Genomic DNA, 23972 nt, shown 5'->3' on the forward strand with positions numbered 1-23972 from the left:
TCACGTCAGCCATGTAAGACTGAGGAAAATATAAAGCATTTCTCGAACACTATGAAGAAAGTTCGTGGTTTTATAACCACAGACCCCAGACTGGCTGTCTTCAAATAACTCAGACACTGACAAATGCAACACTATGCATTACTGAGTTTTCCACAGAAATAAGTCTTCAGCATCCAAGTTAGTAGGAGCAGAAACACTGGCAGCAAAAATACTTCGTGGCTACCAATGCATACATTAAAAGCTTCCTCTGCAGGATGATCTCTGAATACTACCAAATACCAGTTTCTTCATGATAAAAAGTGTAATTACAGCACACACACACGTTAAAAAAGTCACTTGTACTTAGAAACAGATTATCAGCCTCAACAGAGCAACTTAGTGATTAGAAGATACTGTAATCAGTTACTCAAGAAAGATACATAAATCACTCTAGTATTTTCTTCCACACACAAACTTACAAACACAATTGGCAGAAGGCTGTTCTAGTCACAATACATGCACACAAGACTCCTTGCTCCCTGAAGCCAGTTACATTTCCAATGAAGAGTTCCTGTAACAGAAGCTAACTACTCATTATTTGCCATAAATGGGAAAACACTGAACAGGGATAGCTATTCACCATCAGCAAATGGTGAAGGTAGGCAGAGACCCTCCCCTTAGCTGCAAACACTGAAATTTACACTGAAGTTCTTTAAGATAAATTTTCGAACTTCAATACAAAAGAAAGACAAAAATCAATGATTCTCTCCTTCAGTTCTTTTTCTGTTTCTCACCTTCAGGAATCTGAACTGATCCATTAATTCTGACCTTTTGTACTTAGTAATTTCATACATCATTCACAGCTCACAAATTCCCTATTTCACAGGTCACCAATGTCAGCATACATTGAGGGCACCTGGAGAGTAAGAAGTCTTCCAGGTTGCTAACCAGTGAGAGACATCGAAAAAATCATAAAGCAGATTTCACATTCTATTTGTGCTATTCCTACTATTACTATTCCTGTAAGCAGATAAATCTTTTCTAAAACATTTCTTATCTTCACTGTTTCTGCCAATGAGGCATACCAGATAATGTGTCTTCCTTGCAACTACTTTTCCTTATAGAGGTGACACAGAGTGAAGAAGCAAGATTTCTTTATACCTTTTTTACTACCACGAGAGAATGGGAGTCAGGAAAAGTCATTTCCACTGAGTCTCTCTGCTTATTGCCTTTCCCACTGAAACAAATAAGAGAAAGAAAGGAGGAAAAGAAAGCATTCACTCTTTATTCACAGCTCTAAGAAAGGGTTGTCTCTTTACAAGGGGCCTTCTGAAAAATAAAAATAAATTTTAAAAAAAGGCCAAAAAGCATCCATTTCAACTAATATGAGGAGAAACTTACAAGCATCACCTCAGCTGCACACCTCCAGTACAATGGAAAGTTTTACACATGCTATGACATAGCAGCTCCAGTACTATCAGCCTGCATGCCAAGACATAAGAACGCAGGACGGCCCTCTCATGCTAACTCAGTGACAAACCTCTGCTAAGTCAAATGCACACAAATAGGAAAAAATGCAGCAGTGAGACATTGAGACAGAGAGTAGTGGGGACCTTGAGAGCCTTGAACTGCCTGGGAAACCCTAATTAATTCAGCTGTAAGTGCTGGAAGAGGAGATTCAATTACACCCAAGACAAGTAACTACAAATACATCACAAGTGCAGTACTGGAGCTTAAGGAAATAACTTTATCTTTAGACACTATAAGTAAGTACTACATTTTATCTGTGTGGCATACTAGACTATTAAAGGTTTCTTTTAACTGTACCACAGGACAGACTACAGCTATCAGGATAAACTTTAAAGCCTCATCTCTGTTCCCTGCTGTTCCACTAGTCCTAGAAAGCTCATTCTTTTTCCAGCATTTATAGGAAAGCTGGAACAGCTTTCCCAGCCTACTTACGAGCTTTCAGTGAAGAGCAAGATTTCCATTTTGGAAGGAAGATTTTACCTAAAGCAACAGCTGCCTAAATGATAAAGCACCAATACATCCTCCCCTCAGACTCACTTATACAATTTGAATCCTTCAGGGTGAAGGGGGGGGGGACAAGCAGTAAAAACTACTGTACAAACAAGGAAAGCCATTCCCAAGTACCATACTCTCTGCAAAGCAGGGCTGAGCCAGGTAGAAGTCCCCCTCCATTCTTACTCACCTATTGCTGTACACAGTTTCACCACAGAAAAGACAAATCCTACAGCCAGGAGGAAGAAACGAACCTCACAGTCAGGAAAAGGAGAAGGGACTGCTTGTGAATGTACAGAGACCCCAAGCAGACAGCTGCTTCATTAGCACAACTCTTCTCAGCTGCAGCCCATACACCACCCTGTTTCCCACTGCCCCAGAACCAGCTAAACTTTATAAGCTGCACCTGTTGGCCTTTCCTCCCTCTTAAACATCAGGTAGACAAGGCTTAAAGCATAGCATTTACTAAGGATTGTAAGAGCAGAGATGATAGTTGGAAGGGCCCAGCCTGTAAAAGCTTTGGTAATGGGACATGCTGGAATGGTGTACAGTACTGTGCCCAACCATGTCTAAAGCAGAAAGACAGGGAAAAAAAATTGCCAGCACCTGCATGGCAAGCATGCTGCTACAGAACTGGGAGGGAAAGGTCTCCAACCAAGCAGACACAGGTGGATTACATTAGAAACACAATCTACTTTTCTAGCTGTATGGGTAGCAATTAGTGCTAGGGTTACAAGTGGGCAGCTTCAAGCTTCAATGCCCTACCAGTATCAAGTAGACCACCTCTGAGGTTGGATTGTCCATACACATAGTGCCAAATCATGTTCACCCTGTTCTGCCTCCATTTCATGCTATTTCAGTAACACTACTGAATGACCCAGCAATGCCAACCACACAGGGAAGGGGATAAACCTTATTTTCACTGCTGCAAACGTGATCTGGCAGTTAGTATTATGGATGAGAAGAAAAATAAATAAATAAAAATAAAAATAAAAAAAAAAGAGGACTTTGAGAACTCAGATTTAATTTGTAGCTGGTAAATGTCCCTTATGATCTTAAGGGACTTACAAATGCTTAACTTAGACATGTATTTTAAGACAAATGTGCTGAAGTCAGTGATGTATTCAGATATGATGTGTTTCTAAACACATATTTCAAAGCTCAAAGGGCAGTTACAAGCAGATATTACTAAGTCTCATGTCAGATGGGAGCTCAGAATTTATCATAATCATGTCTTCTGACCTCAAAATGTATGATGCAAAGCAGATGATGATAATGCCTGAAGAGGTACTGAACATAATATATAGGAAAATAGACAGCGTCAGACAATCCAGTATCTAAGTGTTTCACTCAAGATAGATGACTCAGAGGAAAGCTTATGTTGTTTGAGAGATGCCTGATGTTGAAGTGGATCGTATCATTTGTGTGCCATTGCCTCAGCTCTCCTAGGGCATGGTACTTGCTCCACCACTACCATGATTTTAAAATGTAACTAAAAAAACAACAGCAACAAAAAAAATAATCCTTACCATTTAAAACCAGCTCCACAGCAAAACATCTGAGTTTAAATCATGTTATTAGTCACACTGTCCCATCAGGGTAACGTTGTTAAGAACTCAGGGTTAGCCAGCATGTGAATCATTACTTTCTAGTAATGTTCTGTGAATAGCATTGCTAGAAGGAGACCTTGCAGCTTTGGTGCTGGATAAAGAAGTCAAGATGGAAGAATGCAGGAGTATCTCTCACTAAAAGGTGTTCTCCTTGCTCCAGTTTCTCCATAAAGAAAGGTGAGTATTATTTCCTTCAGAATATTTGAATCCTACTGTCAACCTCATAATTTTTGAGTCATCGGAGATTAATACAATGAATTAGATTCATTTTGCACCAAAAGGAGAGACCCAGTTGGGAAAATACAGTTTTGCCCTTTGGTAATTGTTTTTGTCTTGATGTTTCTCTCAAGCCAAGAATTGTATCATGGCACATATCACTAAAGGGGACCAATTGGCCACCTGCTGCAGTTCAAAAGTCCACAAGTATCTCCTTCCCACTCAACAGATCTAACCCTGCTTTCTTCACTCATTATAATAGTTCACCTGGTGACAATTCCTGCACTCCGCTGCTTGCTAAACACCAAGCTGTGATGCCTGTCAGCATCTTCTCCTCACTATGAATACTGAAAAAATAATACACAGGCTGAACAACTGCTGCTAAAAAATATTTACTCTCAGCAGGAATCTGGCTCTTTGTTACATACTGACACTGAATATTTAAATTACAACCTTCTAATCTTTCATTTACAGCATCTAGAGAATGTTGAATAAATTAAAAATAAAATGCCACAATATTCTGCCTTGACAGGAGATCTGACAAAGAACAAACATTTTCATAAATGTGGGTTTGGTTTTCTAGCATACGCAGCTCCCATCTTTGACAAGAGATGTGCAGTGTTCGATACCTCTACAGCCACATGTGTCAAAAGCTAAACACTAGTTTTGAACATCTAAGCCTGTCTGAAAAAGCACCTAGCACATTCTGCTCCCTCACACTTCAGATCTGATTTGATGTGTCCCTGCATTAGAAGAGCATATGGACTGAGTAAACAATTTGGTTCATGAAGGCTGCCTGCTATTAAAAATTCTCAGGAGCATTTCTGTGATAAAATACTGGCCAGATCTACAAGCCAGCAGAATTGGTCTTCATGCTGTTACTAGTGCAGGAAATAACTGCTTTAAAAGTGGAACTGTCTGTGAAGCATGGAAACACTGAAACCCCTTAATGTCCAGGGTTCCACTGTGGGCTGAACTCATGGCTGAGCACAGGATCCTCAAAACTGCATACCAGCTGTTTGCCTACTTGTGAAGGAACAACACTGACAAGAATTAAAAAAATTAAATGATGGTTCAGAGAGTTGATACCAGACTATTTTGTCCTTTCTATTAAGAAGAAAGGACAATTCTTGCACATCAGTACTAGAGAGGGTAGCATCCTTTGAATGACTAAAAGCAAAGATTTGGAGAAATGGCACTGGGTACAAAGTCATTGCACTGTCAGTCATGTATCAGATCATGCTGCATCTGAGGAGGTTTGCAAGACAATAATAATGCTGGATAGTTTAGCCAATGGAACCCTACCTGTCCTTGTGTTCACTGTGACTCCACAACATTTGTCTTTTTATGTGACTTTACACGTGCGATGCCACCACTAGGTTCTTTGTATCAGCAGCTCAGTTTTCACCTTAATTCCCCAACAGAGATAGAGCTTGAACTTCACTGACAATTTCAATCTAATTTGCACCTCTGCTTAAGATAAAAGCTGCTGAAAATACAGAAGAAGCCAAGTGCTTCTTCAATGAGCACTGCTAGTCACAGAGTATAAAACCTGGTGTTTATTTTGATTTAGGTTAATAAATACTTGCTCCCAATGAAAATTCCTACTGATTATTGCTACATTATTTCTGAAGAATCAATCTCCCTCCCACAGCCTTTTCCAGGAAAAGCAATAACCCAACTTTAAAAGCATTTCAAGCATTGTCTTCGAAACAAAATGTTTCAAAAATAACAGTGCAATTGAAGATGTACTCTTGCACTTTCATCTCTCCTGCACCCCTGTGAAAAGTTTTGCAGCACTGAGTCAAGTGAGTAAGCAAGGAAAAACAAAGTTAGCCTTATCATGCAAGAGACTGAAACAAAACAAGCCTGGGTCAGCCACTACAAGCACAGCTTCTTAATCCAAATAATTAATGAAACAGTTCCTGGTGATTTAGTAAATCTCAAGAGGCTCATTTCATGGCAAAAAGCTCTCATTCATCAACTCTGACACCCTTCCTGAGACTTCATGAAATACGCAACACCCCATGGTCATTTAAAAACAAAAGTAAAAACACCATCCCAAAGCAAGAAAAAACACTTCAGTTTTCTCGGAAATGGTTTCAGTGAGAGTAGAGATACATTCTTAATCCTGCTTTGAAAAGACAGGATATGTGAACTTGCTCTTCTTGTTCTGGCTACTTACGGAATAGTTAAAATGGCATCTTTTTCTCCATGTTTGGAACAAATAAGTCAATAAAATCATAGAAGGATTAGACAGACTGAAAGACCAAATGAACAACTGCCTCAAAAGACACATAGATTCTGAAAAGACACAAAAAACCATGCAGATCCATTAAGGTCAATATGCCAATTGACAGTTGCACTCACTGTACATGCACATGCTGCACAAAAGAGCATTCAGCAATTGCAGTAGAAAAATTCTAAAGACTAAATTTCTCCCAGGAGTCGGGAGGTAAAGAAAAATCACTCCAATCTATACCAAAAATTACATGCGCACACACATGCTGTGTTTTTGAGTATGATTCCCTCTTTTATATTCCAAAGCTGCTGCCTCACAGCTTTGTATGTTCAGATGAAAGCGGCAGCTGCCAGAGCTCGGCTATTGTTTGGGGTTATTTACAGAAGGGCTGAGAACAATTATTCTCTAGGTACATGGGGGGCTCCAAAACAGGTTGAGGCCAATCTGAGAGAATCTGAAAGCCAATTTGCCACGTGTTACATATTATATACACAGATCAAGAGTGCAAGTCCTCATTCTCTCCCTTTTCTAACTTGACAAGACTTATTTACTTAAAAAGAAATAAAGAAAAAAAAAGACCAAAACAAGAGTCCCATATACCTCTGATACTCCACTACTGTTTTTAAGATCTGGTGAAAAACTGGTTACTCTCCACTTTTAGATATTTGAAACTGACCTCCTCCTTCATTCTTATTTTCAGACCCTCCCTGTCTCTTTTACACAGCTAAGATGCCGTATCTTTTCAAACCTTATCCAATAACACATTTCATTCTGTCATAAAGGAGGCACATAATGATTACTGTGGTCTTGATACAAATTAATAAGGAATACTGTCTTTTTGTCCCGAAAAGAAGAGGGATCAGATTCCCATTACATGGGTGTCATTAAGCTCTGTATATGTACATATACATTTATATATATATTTTTTTATATATTCATATGTATGTGGTTATGCACATACACAAGTACGTGTGTGTGTGTGTAATCAAATGCTGGTCACGACAGAGTTAAAACCAGTAACATCTTGAGTGTATGTAAAGAATCAATAATCATGCGCTCATTCATGTATAAACACACCATAATTATTACTTAAAAAAAGAAATGACAGAAAAAATATGCTTCATTGTCATCTAACATTCCAGGATGGGAACTCAACAGAACTGTGAGGTTCAACGGTAGTGGTGTTTCATTAATATCATGCTGGTTGCCAGAGAAAGGAAAAGATGCAATTCTGGATGTTTCCCATAGCGTGAAGAAGAAAGACACTTGAAATGGCATTCAGTCACAGCTAAAGTAACATTACCCACAATGTAAAACAATGGGAAACTACACTGATATAAAACTCAGAGGACCCTTTAGCAGAGTAAACAGATCATAATGTAGATTTCACTACTGTTGTAGCATGGTGAGCAACTTGACTTGGATCTTATGTACAGGTTATTTTTTTGTTGTTGTTTTGATACAAGCAAATTTTATCCTGCCAGAGTATATTGCTAAGTATTTCTTCTTCCAGCAACTAGTCCCACTGAAATGCTTACAAATATAAATCAATTTCCTTTCTGCTCTTCTCAAGTAATGCTCAAAACCTGGCTCAGAACAATAACACACACACACAAAAACCTCACATCTATTTAAATTGATTTTGCTCTATCACATATTGCCTACTATAGCAAAAATAAGAACAGGCAGCATAGTAAAATAAGCATGATCATCAAGAGAATATGCTCTAAGTAATATAGAGAAACCCAAGTAAGCGAACTTCAGCTTTTACAGGCTCTAAGAGTTTAAATTAAATATTAATTCAGCAGCAGCAAAACACTAAGTTTTAAAACTCAGTGCTGCAAAGTAGCATTAAAATGTTCAGAGCAAAATCAGAGTGTGCAATGAACATAAGGTAACTGTATCGTTTCAACGTGTAACTACAAAAGAAGCAAAACACACAGGGGCAACATAACAAAGCAAGTAACCTGTTACACAGTCTGCAGATTTTTTGGCCATCCAGAATAGTGAGACATATAATCACGTGAAGGAGCAATACCATTTATTAATGATAACCTCATTATTCTGCCCTAATTATTCTGTCATTTTTATGGAAATTATGACCAAGTCAGAAGTACAGTGCATAAATCTCAAGCCTATAAAACAGTACATACTAACCATGCTTAGAACACTCCAGTTACTGTTGGTATAAGAGGCTGAGCATTCGTTTCATTTGTATTTAAAGATCAAGCCTATCATTTTTCATAGTTTTGATGACAAAGGCAGAGGTGTAAGAAACACAGCTATCTTTTTCAATGCGCTCTTATGGAAACTATCTGGAAATGCTGGCAATTTGGGGGAGAGGAGAAAACTGCTAACGCCGTCCTCATGTATCATTGTGAGATTTTTTGATAGAACACCAAATACATTTCATTCTTGTAAATACGTCCATTTCTTTCTGCTCATTTAAGGTCATTTTCTTCCGTTCAGTTTAGACTACCTCTTCTTTTACAGTTTATAAGCATGCTATTTTATATCAAACTAATGTTACTGTATTTAAATAACCTCATAAAATAAAAAAATAAAAAAATAAAAAATAAAATAAAATCAGGCATCCCATGCAAATTGATTTCTTTCAAGAAACTAATTGCCACAGATAAAAGGAAAAATTTTGCTTGCCTTCATTCCACTGAATTGCACCAGCAGGACAACCTGGCCTTTAAGATTTGGAAAACACTGCACTTCACAGAAGTTTATTACTGTAACATTGTGGGGAATAAGTGAGAATTCATTATTCTTTCATAAATACTGGACCTCTTTGCATAGTATCTTTGAAGTGATGATATCAGATCCATTACAGACATTTGTGAATTCAGATCCTGAAGCCTTCTGGCATGCAGCTGACTACCCTTAGCTTCACATAACTGGGAAGTTGAACTACAGGTAAATTACTTGCCCAAAGTCTTGTCACTGCAGAATACTGCAGACACAAACATTATTATCATTTGGGGGATCTTGTGTGATGGGCATTTGAGAAGTCTATCCTTTTCTCAATGAGAAATGTCACAGCAATGCTTGAGATGATCAGCCAGAAGGTGCAGGTAGCTCTGAACTGCCCATGGGGGGGGGGGGGGGGGACGACTTAGTTCACACAGTTCACAGCTCCAAACTATATTCTTGAATAGCTCAGTCCTCTCCAATGACTGCAGAGAGATCGAGTCTCAACAGACTAAAATTCTGGCTACATTTAATAACTAGACTAAATATAAAGGCCCATATGCACTCTCTGTGCCTTTTATTCTTGTACCCATTTGGTAAATGAAATCTTCAGTGCAGATTCTATTTCTAAGTTGTCCTGTAAAAATATGTCTGCTCACACATGGATAGCATTCTCATCAGCAAGAACTGAAACCAGGATTTTCCATGTCCAGAACAGAGATGCATAGCATGAAAATAGAGAAGGGAATGTCCTTTGCTCTGAGAGCATCAAGAAGTTGGCTGAACTACATACGTATTACGTCAACATACTGGTAATTTTATGACTTTAGAATAGGCATCAGGTTTCTTGATGTGAATTGGTTCACCTGTTTAAACTGATGTTCTGAGCATCTTCATCCCTTCTTAATACAAATATTACAGTCTCCCCTGTCTGTGAACGTGTAAAGGCTGATCATTGCACAACACAGTGGAAGCGAGGTAGGATTTGGGGAGGGGTGATATCTGGGATGTTAGATGCAGTCACTATCCGTTGTGGAGATCTTAGAAGCTACAGAGAGAATTCTCAGAGCTTGCAAGAAGTGTAGGACCCTCAGTAACATTTAATTATCCTTAGTGAGATTTGCTTCACTTTGAGACAGTTAAAGCAGACTTAAACTTCTGTACAATCTTTGAATCCTAGGGAATAAGGCCTGGTTTTGTTTCAATTCTGTATGTGTAGCCGTGGAAACCATATGCTAAGAATTTTGTTAGTGCTTCAGATCATTTTTCTTTAGAAAAAGCTCATCTTGAGATTTAGTTTCAATACGCTCAGGAAATCTCTCCTTCGATTCTCTTTTCACATTCCCTCACAAAAACCCATGTTTTACAATAGTTCTATTGAAGTTTCATGACTTTCCTGGCCAAAGAGCCCTGGAACTATGGAAATAAATTCACAAGTACATTTCACACAAGTACAAGCTGGACCCCTCCAATACCTGTGCAATAACGTAGCACAATAAGTAAATATGTATAATCTTTCGCTGCACTCAGACTTTCACCTCTACTAAAAATTGTCAAGCAGCAGAGCTGAAAAGCCACAACAAAGCTTCCCCTTAGTGCCAAAAGTGCTCAGATAATGGTACTGTGCAAGGGCTGGGCTGAAAGCCCATAATGTCACTGCTACTGTTTCTGCATGAAATGACTTCATGCTCTGTCCTTCATTAATTCTCTGGGGATAGCAATGCCACCACTACTGCAGTCTCCTAAGGACTAAATCATCAGCACAAAATAATACTCCAAGGATGAAAACATACCTAAGAATTCCTAAGAAAGGATTTTTAATTTCATCTCACTGTAAAATAGAACCAAATATCTTTTTTTTTTTTTTTTTTTTTTTTTTTGTGCTGTGACAAAAGATGCCAAAATGAAATAATATATTACCTTGCTTGATGACAGATAAAGCTACCATTTCCACACAAAAAAAGGAAAATGATAATTAAAGAAATCTCACAAGAAAACACTTTTATATTTAGATGTCAAATACAAACATCGTGTTGATCTCCAGAGGTAAATCTGTAACAAGTTAAAATACACTTTTTTTTTTTTATTTATTTAAAGCAATGTAACTGAGAGCGTCAATCTTCTCAGACTAATTAATTTTTCAGGTTGTGGCAATTAAATCCCATGGGAAAACACAATCCATTAGGTACACTGCATTCTACTTAGGTAAAAACTTCTATGCATTTGTCCACGTGAAGACATGATCTGTCTAGGGAGTCTTGCAATTACCTCATTTACTTCATAACAGGAAAAAAGCAATACATTATCTCCCACTTGCCATATTTACATATTACAGTGAGAGTGGGGCAGGTCTCTTCTCACTACTGACTTGTGACAGGACGAGGGGAAATGGCCTCAAGTTGCGCCAGGGCAAGTTTAGGTTGGATATTAGAAAGAACTTCTTTACAGAAAGGGTGGTTAGGTACTGGAATGGGCTCCCCAAGGAGGTGGTTGAATCGCCATCCCTGGATGTGTTTAAGAGCCGTTTGGATGTGGTACTCAGGGATATGATTTAGCAGAGGTTTGTTGTTGTAGTATTGTTTTGTGGTTGTTTTTTAAGAGATAGGCTACTGGTTAGGCTGCAGTTGGACTTGATGATCTTCAAGGTCTTTTCCAACCTGAGTAATTCTATGATTCTATGATTCTATGATTTACAGTTCTGAAAACTTCCCTTTAGTACTTGCTACCAGACCTCGTAAGAACTGCCTAAGAGCCTTACAGTTTGATCCTTCACAAACGCTGAGCTTCCAAAACCTTGTCAAAGTCAACACAAGCTGACTGTCCTCTCAGCCTCTGCATGTTACATCTTAAGCAGAAAAAAAAAAAAAAAATGTCTTAACTGACAAATGGAGTTGACTATTGAGTAACGTGGTTCCAGCAATCATGGAAGCAAAAGACCCAATTCAAAGTCACTGTTTGTATGGTGGTAAAACAAACAGATTTCTTGCACTTAACTTGACCCAACTCAGACAATGTCAAAGAAGGTTAATGGTAAAACAAAGCACAAGATCTTCTAGAGGTTTCAAGCCAAGGTTTTGGTTATAAAATGAATGGCAGATACAATTATAATATTAACCTAAGACTTCTATATTTGCTTAATTACTCCTGTTCATTATTTCTCAGGTTTCAATGCCTTAACCTGAGGGTTTGAGTTTACTGTAACATCATGCATTCCAGGCACTACCCTCAGCTTTTATCAGTCTCTGTATACACATGTGGCTGCTATAGTCTGTTATGGTCAAGTCTGGGTTAATGTGCTTTTAAAGCTTTTACCTTAAACTAAGGCATTCCAGTACTTAACCACTGTTATCCCCTTTTCTGAACTCTCAGCCAAATGGTCATGAGTGCCTAACTATCACCTATGCAAATATAACTCATGTTTTTTCTTATAGATGGGTTTATTAATTTTTTGTCCTCTTTTCCTATCCTACTTACCTGTTGCCTACCCCAAATCCACTCTAGGCTGTTTGCATTGCAAGAGATTATCCATGTATTTATAAGAAGTTTTAGAAAAAATAGTAGTTCTGTATTCCGTGAAGCTTCCAATATCAGATGTTAAACTTTCCTACAGCTATTCGATATATTTTAGTAAGAACATTTGGGGCACATTTATACAAGCACAATTTTCTTATTACCTCAAAACTGACCTTAGCTTTATCACTGGTAATGAAATACTATAGTTCATAGAATCATAGCACCCTTTCAGTTGGAAAGGACCCTTAAAGACTATCTAGTCCAATTCCCTGCAATGAACAGGGACATGCACAGATAGGTCAAGTTCCTTAGAGCCCCATCCAGCCTGACTCACATGGAAGATGTTCCACCCCTTGGATCACTTTTGTGGCGCTCTTTGGACGTGCTCCTACAGGTCCATGTCTCTCCAACACTGAGGACTCCACATCTGGACGCAGTACCCCAGGTGAGGTACAGTAGAAGGCAAGATCACCTCCCCTGACCTGCTGGCCATGCTTCTTTTGACACAGCTCAGGATACAGTCAGCTTTCTGAGCTGTGAGGGCACACTGCTGGTTCACATCCAGATTACCATCCACTAGTACTGCCAACTCCTTTTTGGCAGGTCAGTACTCAATTCTTTCATTCCCCAGCTTGTACTGATAGCAGAGGTTGCCACAAGCCAGATGCAAGATCTTGCATTTGCATTTGTTGAACCTCATAAAGCTGACCTGGGCTCACTGCTTGAGCCTGTCTAGGTCTCTCTGAATGGCATCCCATCCCTCAAGCATGCCAGCTGCACCACACAGCTTGGTATCATGCACAAACTTGCTGAGGGTACACTTTTCCTTGGTGAAGCCACGCTGGTTATCCCTCCATCTCCTCTTCTACATGCACAGAAGCACAGCATGCAGCTGTTTTCTGTGCTGATTAGCACTGTCCTGTGATACTGTCCACACTCACTGCCTACAGAGTATAACTGATATAGTAGCCCAGTGCTTATGTCCAGAACCCATTTACATTCAACATCTTTGTACACAGATCTGCCAATGAACAGAACCTTCTTCCAAGTTACCTTCCACACTGCACTCTGAACACATCTCCAAAACTTTCAGAAGGGGCGTGAAAAGCATTTGTGCAAAAAAGCAACATAAAACCCACAAAACAAACACAAAGTGATCACAACGCTACTTTGTAGATGTATATTTAAACTGCTCAGCACATGAACTGAGAACAGACTACCACAAGGTGGTGCTCAGTCCCCTCCGCAGCAGCGACGAACAACGAGAGAGGAAAATTCGCGTTAACTGGGAACTAAAGCGGGCATTCATAGGTGGAGTCACGGACGACTATCAACACAGCCCTGCTGGACACAGTATTCTTAGCAAAGTGCTGCTGCGCAGCTGGAGGGATCACCCTGCATGTAAGCACTTGCATCAAATACCACTGTGGGGGTGTGCTAAGCTGGAAGCTTGAGATCCAGCTGCATAGGCAGGGAAAGCCCTGAAGACTTGCCAAACTTTCCTGCTCTTTCAGGAAAGCAAGCTGCATGAGATCTATACAAAATGAAAAAGAAGATCTGTGTTTTCACATAGTTTTGATGCTGCTTTATTTGTTCTGTTGCATTTGAACACTTTTGAAATGACACAAATTGTGACAAGTGAGAAAAACTATAGTTAAGTTTTGACCTCAATGAAAACCTATCAACTTCATTGCCATTGCCTTCAACCATGTTGTCTTAGGAAGCAATTTACTTAAATGTATTCCCATTCAACCAAATTGTCATAATAAATTAGAAACTTCTAAAACAAAGCACGGAGCTGGCGGAACACACTATAGTAGCAATAGAACTGTGTTATATGCAACTACTGTTACATTGCAGTGATAACTACCACTAGGTGGTTTGGTCAACTGCATACCGGCTTCCAAAAATCTCAGCTGTATTCTACTGTCACGGAGTTCTCTCTCCAAAGCTCACTCCATGACAGCGGACACAAACCCGGGGGGAGAAGGAACAAAATACCTCCCCTCTCTAAAAGCGCGGTGAGGCGCGTCGCGGCCCGGCCACGTGCGCTCTGAGAGAGGGAAAGGGAAGGGAGATTGCGAATGGGTCTAGAAGGGAAAAAATAAACGATCTGAGAACTAACGGCTGTTTAATGAACCCAGTGACACTAAAGAACAACGAGAGAGTTTCAACAAGGAGAAAAACAAGTCCAAATCTCACCGGCAGGCTGTGGGAGGCGGGAAGGTTCCAACTACGCTGTCTTCTCACAGGGAACCCGGCAAAACCCCTTCCCCTTCCCGACTTTCCCTCCGGTGCCGCTTCCCTCCCCCCATGCCCATTTAAGGCAGTCCACAGAAAAGAGAAAGAAAGAAAGAAAAAACTTGTCTCCTTAACTCCCATTATCCCACATGATGTACTGATGTGGAATAGCAACACGACCCAAATTACAAAGCCACAACATCCATAAATATACTTTTCCCCTTCATTTTTTTTGTATTAAAGTTGAAATATTTCTACTTCCCAATATCAGTTTTAAATAGCAGATTGAACTCAAATGAGTTTTACCTTCAAAAAGAATGGGAGAAAAAGAAAACAACAGATCAAATGATGGTGGCACGCTAATAGTTCTCTAACATACAGTGGAACCGTTACTTTTTTCCCCTTCAAGTTTGCCAGTCATTCTCTACTTCACATTCACAAGCAAACAAAAATATCAAGATACCCTTGGATGACTAGAACTCTACCCAGTGATTTGGCCTCCCATTCCTGATCAGGCCTGGATACTGTGAAATCCACCAGGAGGAAAATCTATTTTGCCATAATGAAGTGTGCACGCATGACTGTTTAATACAGCAGCCACTGGAGTGATACAAGTCAAAAGAAATTTAACCGTGAAAATGATTTGAGAATTTCTCTCAGGCTTCCTAACTTTTCACATTTGGAATGAAAATGTTCAGCATATTGCATTATTCACTAGCTAGATAATGGTTTATGGTGATATAAAAATTCTTCACTGCTGATCAAACACATCTGTGGCATCTTTACCAGACTCCTTAAAGTATCAGAAGTCAAATATTCTCTTTGCATGGGAGAAGCAAGAAGCCCACAACTTTTTCCTTGGTCCTGAAATCTCAAGAGTCAGCTTTTCACTAGAGGACTAGAAGTTATGCAAACAAGAATGAAGACAGAGCTTTCAAAATGTTTGCTCATGGTATGTTTTTTGAGAAGTGAGAGCAACTCAATCACAATCCTTATATATACATTACACATCACCAGGCTGCACCAACTCAAACAAGTGGGACTTCTTCTGGGAGGAAAAGGGTTCTTGTTCTCTGTCATTCATTCAGTCCCTGCACACACAGTAAATATTTCTAAGGTGTTTCTTCCACAGAGAAACTGTAAATCCACAGCTCATCTTTGACTGGCTCTTTACAGGTAAATCAGTGGTCAAACATAGTGCACTGAAGGATATTTCTAAAGCGAAATTATCCCTTACTCCTCCAGCACCTTTGTGAAATTGTAGTTCTGTGCTCCCTGACAGAAATTTTCTACCAGCATCATCTTTAGCCAGAGCCATGCAATGCAAAACATAGGTAAAATAAGATGGGTCACAGCCCAAGATAGCTGCAGTCACTGCTTCAAGAGGTGCACAGCACAAGAGCTGTAATGCATACCAGATCTCCTCATATGGAGAGATAACTCAGACCTCTCACTATTCATCTCTGTAAACACTATCTAATATTTCTGTCCTAATACAGTTATTGTTTGCTTTTAAGATAGTCAACAGCTTGACACATCTTAATCCTGAAAGCAATACTGACTACACAGTACTACCTGACACTGCCACTCACACTGCGAGTTTCCTCATATCCAGTATCTTGAGCAGGAAAAGAAAAATCAGTGAAACAAACAAAAGACATCATCATCAACAACAACAAACATTTGACATCTAGAGAGCTTGTATTACATTTCTGTTCTTCTATTTCAATTTGAGGCAGCAAAAGCAATGACTTTTTGGCCAAATAATATGATATCCACAAACATGGAGGGCTACAGCCACACTCAGTTGCACAGGCTCTGACTGGGAGTGTTAGCTTTCTTCATAGCAGGACTTACAGAACTGAGCTTTGTATTCAAAGCCAAAACTGTGCTGATAACACACCAATGTTTTTGCTGCTGGTGAACAGTATTTACACAATGTCAAGGCCCTTTTTTTTCTCACTCTTCTTCACCTCAGCAAGTAAGCTGGCCTATCAAAAAGGCTGGGAGGGAACACAGCTGGGACAGCTGACCCAAACTGACCAGAGTAATATTCCATACCATATAGTTTGTCATTGTGCTCAGCAATAAAACAGGTGGAGAGCAGAGTTTGCCAGGGGTTACCAGAGCTCAGGGACTTGCTCAAGGTATTGGTTTGCTGGTGGTAAGAAATTGCTTTTGTTTTCCTTTGTTTTGCAGTGGATTTTATTCCTCCATCTTTTTTTTTCCTCAACCCATGGGACTTCTCACTTTTGTTCAAGTTCTTTCCACCATCCTGAGAGGGAAGACTGAACAAGCAGCTATTCACTGCTTAGCTGCCTACCAGGGTTAAGCCACAACACTGGGGCAAATTCAGGGGATGACAGTTCATCTGAAAGCAACACAAATAAATTTGTACAAATAAAGTGGAAAAATAACAAATTGAGACATGCAGAAGCTTTTCTATTAAAGCCTTTTTTTCCACAGACGCCCTGATCGAGATTCTGCAAACATGGCAACAGGAAAGAAGCAAGTCTTCCTGATTTCCATAAACAGACATGACAAAGGAAATTCATATCATAATAATAATAATAAAGGTAAGAGTAAACTGTGCTACAAGCAACTAATGAAGCATTAAAATAAAACGGAGCCTCACATGACTGCAAAAAATTTCCTACCGAAGAACTTTTTACCAAGTTACCCTAAGGTTCATTCAGGGCATCTTTCTGCTTTGGAAAAAATACAAAAATAAAAAGGCCCAACTGTTGCCTATTTCATGATCTGTTATAAAACTCAGAATTCCAATATTTAATTGAAATGTTTAATATTAAGTAATCAGTAGCTACCTTAGTAACTGACAGAATGATTTTGTACAGATGTTTTCACTCTTCCCCCTATGCATCAGCTCTAATTTTAGCTGTAATCCCATGAAAAGGGGTCAGAGGCTACAGGAATTAAAACCTGTGTGTATAAAAATGTACAGCACGCTAACTAACAATCTTTCATGAAGTGAAGAGGAACCAAGAAAAGCTCCTGTGGTGGGAAAAATAATCAGTAAACTGGTATCGCTGTTTTCCAAAATCAGGTCATTGATTCCTGACAGATGACTGCTGAGTTTCCAAGGTTAATTTTTCTTTCTCATCAGGTCCTACCCCACCAATTTAGTTAAAAATAACACAGAAAGCATTGCACCCAGTTCTGCTCTAAACAGTGTTGTCTCTCTAAATTTATGACCTTTGAAGATCTGCTGAAGATCTCTCCCTGTGCACCAGAAGGGAAGCATCAGACTAGAGCCCTTCTAAGGACATGACAATGTTAGCTTGATGATGAAGGCTAACTGCTGTGAACTAAGAGCCGGGGCTCACTGAAGTCTGACAACATGGACTGCCTTGCATTCACAGCCCAGAGGTAAAATATTGTGGGATGCAGGCACCTTGTGATACAATCAATGTGTTTTTTGACTGTAAAAATGAATTATGCTATAGCAAAACCTTGATCTTCGTGGCCCTGGATGAGGGGAATTAAAGACATGGAGAAAATCTCGCATTCATAACACAAAGTCTTCTGCACCCAATAATACAAATTACTCGAGCCTCTTTACCAGTCACTCCTTATCCAGCATGCACTGAATGTTAAGGCTCACTGATTTGGCTTAAAATTTACTGATAAGGCAGCACCCAACATAGCAAGCAGTGTCTGTGCTGATTAGCGTCTGCTTTTCTTTTTGACTATTCAGAGTCTCATAAGAGATGCTCTCTCTGTTGTTCTCAGACAAAATTAATCACATACAAAACACTCTCTTCCTCACAGATCCTAAAGCATGAGTCTTCAGTTTTGTGCCAATTTTCTTTGAAAGAAGGAACAAAGTGGATTTTCTAGCAATTAATTATGCAATCTAATCTACAGAAGACATGTTGTCTAGACAGCCACAGAGCACAGCAGCTTCTTATATGCTCTCCACCTTTTGCCTCTCACCCAGATAGAAGATCACCATGCACAACAAAGCTCCAGGTGACATGTTCTTTCCACTGCAATTGGTAACCGCAGGGATTTTGCTGATATCATTTAAAAAACAACTCAGGAGCACTGCTTCACTCTGTACCAAACAACCTTTGAGTTGACAGTTTAAGTCAAGAGGTTGTTTTCCCCCCGGTGACTCAAAGTAGACTTTAATCAATCAAGTTTGAGAATATACACTTTGCTTTCTATTAGCTACAACGAGGAAGAAAGATTTGCTAGTGATGAGACTCTATCTCATAGAGTAGAGACCATAGACCATATCTCCCTACTTAAATTCCATCCTGTCCAAAAAGAGATGGGAGCAGAACGAGACTGTTGGTGCTCCCTATGTTCCTGTGGGTGCTCGGAGTGCCTATCTGTGACCTGTGTGGCTGGCCATGTACATGTGAACACATACACGCACACGCACACACACACACACACACACACACACACATATAATGAATTTGCATGTTTTGTATGAATGTCCCTGCTGGGAATGCTTCTTCAGCCTTGCTACTATGGAACTGGGATCATGAAGCAGCAGCAACTCTACGTCTCTCATGGTTTATATTCCTAACAGAATTCATAGTTAATCATCTGCCAAAATATCTGAGAGGGCTGCTGTTTGATTGTCTGTCTGAAGGAAAAGTCTTCTGAAGACAGGCTTGCTCTCTTCCTAACTAACAGTGCACCAGCAGTACAAGGCCAGAGCGGTGCCTTGAGTCTGAGACTTCTATAAGGTGAGAATGTTCCCAGCTAACCTGTAACAGATGTGACAGACACGACGTTTGCTTTCACTGCTACACTATGACATACTAACAACTTGTCACTTTTCAGGCTGTGTAAGCATTCATTTCTTCCTGATAACATTTAAATGGCATTAGTAGATACTAGAGTCGCAAACATGATGTGTATGCTTAATCACACCTCTTCACTTTCCAAATAATGTTTTCATGTTAGAGCACTATTAAGCTTTTATTAAAATGACAGCAACATCCCTAAGAATCAGATAAGTGCACTTGTTTTTATAACATTTTGATTAGATTAGAGTTAGTATGGCTTCCTATTTACTTGTGATGATGGGAAGAAAAAAATAAAAGAAAAAACCTTTAAACCTTTCCCAGAGAGTTCCTCATTTTAGGTTCATATTTTATGTTGTTACAGTAGCACTTATTTAAATGAAACATTACCACTGCATTAAGGATCTAAATACAGTAAGCACAGCAACTGAATGGGAAGAACAAGCAGTCTTCTATTGTTAAAAATCATTCCAAAATTGCCTGGATCTGAAACAATGTGCTGTAGGACCCCATACAGACCTGTGTCTGTAGATCTAGATCAACTAGCAGTGATGGGACTGTGATTTTTCACCCTCTTCCATTTTTGCTTTTAGCAATAGCTAAGAAAAGAGAATCGGGATTTTCTGAGGTTTCATGAGGCACGTGAAAATAGGTAATGGCTTGTATGGCAGGCTTCCTTACTGAGAAGAAAAGGCTCATTATGAAATAACAAGCAAGAAGACAAAAATACTGTCTCAAAGGCTGCTGCTTTTGGAAGAGCAAATCTCCCATAAAGGCAGTGTCGAACTATGTGACTGTGACTAATATTGTGCCACATAAAAGTTTTGGAAGAAGTAGAGAGAACTGAATCAAGAAAAAGAATACAAAGAATATACTAGACACAATACGAACTGAAGACATTTCCCAAAGTTAGTGAATTCGTAGCATACACAGCCTCTGTACTTAACATTTAGAAAAAATCTGAAAACTATCCCTTTTGGACTGACATAGAATCATAGAATCAACTAGGCTGGAAAAAATCCACAGGATTACCCAGTCCAGCCATCCATGAAGCTGGAGTTTGTCACTGAGAAAGAGAATAAAGTAAAGTAGTATCATCAAAGATCTGACAAAAAATGAGTGTACCAGCTAGCAAGACACAAAGTATAAACTTATCACAACAACCCTAACTTTCTTTGAAGTGAGCTATATGCAAAGGTTGTTCCTAAAGTAATGCCTCCTATTTCTATTCATGGAAAATACAACAGATACAAATAGCACAACTCTATTTGATAGAGCAAATGCTCAGCTACAAAACACAATCTTCAACAGACACCACTATTACCTGTATATTTTTGCCAGTGATGAATAAGAGATGATGAGCCATGCTCATCACAATCTGAATCGCAGTACAGAAAATGGCTTGTCTTTCTTATCACTGTCACCACTGCTGAAATGCACCACCCATCACCTCACTGTGCTCACATCCACCGCTTGGTCTCCATAAATATTCAACAAGCATTGATGAATGTCAATGAGTGCCTTTTTTTTCAGGTGGGGAGATCCCATGACAGACTTTTGTTTCATACACACTTCCCTCTCAGACACCATTCTGTCAAACTGCCCCTCTTCTGCCATTTGTCACACAGCAACAACATGTAATGGGATTTTTTGGTGGGAAGTTTCAACCTTTACTGCCATATAGCCAACAACTGCCTCTGACATCATAGGTCAACATAATAAAACAGAACACATTTCTTCCAGAGCAACCTTCACATTTCAGGAACTAGTTTACAGGAGGTGGATTCTTTCTTTGGGAAATCCTATTTAAAAAAAAAAAAAAAAAAAGTATGCAAAAATACAGAGGTTTTTAGTCTATGCTTATTTTTCCCATAAATCCAGCAAACAAAGTGTAACAATCCATTATATCTGCACTACATTGAAGAGTCATTCAGTGCATCTTCACAGCCTATTCTGGGACACTGATCCTATTTTTGGTTATGCTGATTTTACACTAAGAGGAAAGAGAGTTACTGTCCGGTTATATCTGTGTTAAGCAAATGCACTGTTGTGGCCCTCTAAATTCAAACTCTGTCAGTGTGCAGAAACAGACAAGATCAGCACAGGAAACTACAAGAGTGAAGGGAGGGAATGAAATCAGTACTAAAATAAATTCAGAGGAAGTAAAAACTATTCCTTTTTTTTTTTTTTTGGACACTGTCAGTTTCCCATTCCAGAACTGTGAGATATGACAGTGATGAAAAACAAAGCCAGGATAAGAAGAAATGAAATTATGGAAAACAGTATTTGATATCAAGTTTATGATATGCCAAAGATATGCAAACAAAAATCTCTAATACTTTCCAATGAAAATTAAGAGCAAATACATATTGAAAACTAAATGCTTACCTGATGGAATATACTAGATTCCTCCCAAATAACATGAGCTTCAGTGTTTGCTGTGATCTTGCTAGAAAGCTAGCAAATGCCGTGAGATCCCAAAAGTAGTTTTGTTTTATAATCCTTGCATTCAGTTAGCAGTGATGACTGACTGAACTTCTTCAACTGACTGGTAACCCTATTCATCGAGTTAATTTAAAACACTTCTACCTATTTCAACAGATGTGGGCAAACATATCTGCACACGTTGCTAATTCGCTCTTCACAAGTAAATGTGCCACACACAAATCAGCATGCCTACGAGAATGGCTACAGTGTCATATTCTTGTCCAACTATATTTTATTCATACAAAGATTTACAGTTTTCCATCAATCAAGTCCCAGCAGGTTTTCTTCCAGAAAGGAGAGCAGATGACCTGAGTCATCACAACACACAGCAACAAAGCAAGGTGTTGGAGGGAATAGGAGAGGGGTTGTTCATTTTAGGCAAAGTATCATAAAAAATAAATTAGGAAAATCCAAAGTGTTTTTAAATAAATAAATAATCATCAACCTTCAGAGGAAGTCTCTTTAAAAATGCAGCAGCCTCATGTATTAAAAATGCATGGAAGCAAAATGATTCAAGATGCTTTGATGCTTATGGGGAAACTAACAAAAAGCATTGAATTCAGACTGTTTTCCCATAGATCTGATAATAGGATTCTCTCTCTCTCTCTTTTTTTTTTTTTTATATATATATATTTATTCCAATTACTGCTATGTTTTGCTTTGCATGAAAACCAGACCTTTGCCCCTTGTTACTAAAGCTATTTCCTGCCTGAAAACAGTCTCCTATTGATGAACCTTTAATAGCAAACTATCATTAACAGTTGAAGATTATGGCAAAAACATCAGATGGTACCAGAGCAACTGATATGGATGCTCAAATGACACAGAGAAACAAGAATTATGGCACATGTGTCTCAGTAGAGTTATGGGTAGCTAAGCATCAAGAGTACATGAAAAAGATCCTATTTTTTATGCAAATGCCCTCTGTCATTGCTGGATGAAATCTGACAATCCCAGCATAGATTCAATATGCATTCTCCTATTGCCAACTCCATCTTGAAATACAGCATTTGAACTTAGAAGAGCAAAAAGAAATTAACAAGGGCAGACAAGCTTTGAGTCATACAGGACCATCCCTACTGCAATAGGAAAAACACTCTAGTTTGAGGCCTACATCAAGCAACATCGAACAGTTCTTTGAAGCAAACAGAAAAGACAAGACCTTGTTTGCTCAATCACAGTATAAATTTGGATATGGTCTTTTAATATTATTTTTCATGCAAGGGTTATATGATCTTCCTATCAATCTGCAGCTTTCTTTGCTTTTATAGGCTGAAACCAACGAGTAGTAAAAGTCTACGCTAAAGACTCTCAAATAATTCTGATAATATCCTCGAAATCTAAGATCTAATTCTCTTTCTTCAAATAAAATAAAAATGACTTTGAACAAATATCAGATTGTCACCATTCTGAAGTAAAATGAGAGTTTGAGGTTTGTTTTTAAATACACAAGACATTTTGTAGTGGAGAAGTGCATACAATACCTGTTGTTACTCTTATGTGACTCTTTAAAAGCTTTCATAAAGACAACAGGTTACCAGTGAAAAATAACATCAGCTCATCAGGTTCTTCAGGTGTTCTTCTGCAAAGCTATGAAACAACAGTTCATCTCCCCCTTGGAGAAACCTAACACAAAATTTTCACATACAGCCACCGTGAAGACTTCCCTCCACCCCACAGCTTCATATTCTACCCAACCCTTCAATTTCAGAAGACTTTTTTAAAAAAAGAAGCAAGAAAACGAAAAGAAAAGAAAACCAGTTTATAAAACCACAAAGAAAATAAAGTTATTTTAATATATATATAAAGAGAACAAAATGAAACTTGAGGGAAAACTTACTGGCGTTACAGTTTATCCTGATACAGTCTAGATGGGGAAAAATAAATGAAAGATGAAATTGCATCCTTCAAGGTAACAGCTGCAGACATCCAAAAACAATCAGTCCACCCTTCCGGGGACAGACACACGCAAAGAGATGTGGCCATTTTATATTTATATGCAGTCTGTACAAGTTCAGGAGTGGATGTATATGTACAGTATATTCTACATAAATATTTGTTACATAAATATATATATATACGTACACGTATATATACACACATATGTATAGAGAGATATACCAATATACATATATATCCACACTTAACACTTTATTTTTATAGACTATGCATCTAAGAGTGTCT

The 23972-nt window shown here is 38.8% G+C and overlaps 1 protein-coding gene across 37 annotated transcripts in view; it reads right to left on the reverse strand.

The window, feature by feature from the left end:
- The window catches only part of NRXN3 (neurexin 3), an 898188-nt gene that overhangs the window by 556727 nt on the left and 317489 nt on the right, over positions 1-23972 (reverse strand). For 28 of the 37 annotated variants that reach the window (XR_011903709.1, XR_011903708.1, XR_011903707.1 and 25 more), the window contains one exon: positions 23629-23655. The exons of the other annotated variants lie outside the window; for them this stretch is intronic. Coding sequence is in view for 25 of the 28 variants with exons in the window: in XM_072337915.1 (XP_072194016.1) it covers positions 23629-23655 (27 nt within the window). In the remaining 3 variants the exon portion in view is untranslated. The remainder of the gene's footprint in view (positions 1-23628; positions 23656-23972) is intronic. 37 annotated transcript variants of the gene reach the window in all.

The sequence above is a fragment of the Excalfactoria chinensis genome, chromosome 5, assembly GCF_039878825.1.
Source record: "Excalfactoria chinensis isolate bCotChi1 chromosome 5, bCotChi1.hap2, whole genome shotgun sequence".
Lineage (NCBI taxonomy): Eukaryota > Metazoa > Chordata > Aves > Galliformes > Phasianidae > Excalfactoria > Excalfactoria chinensis.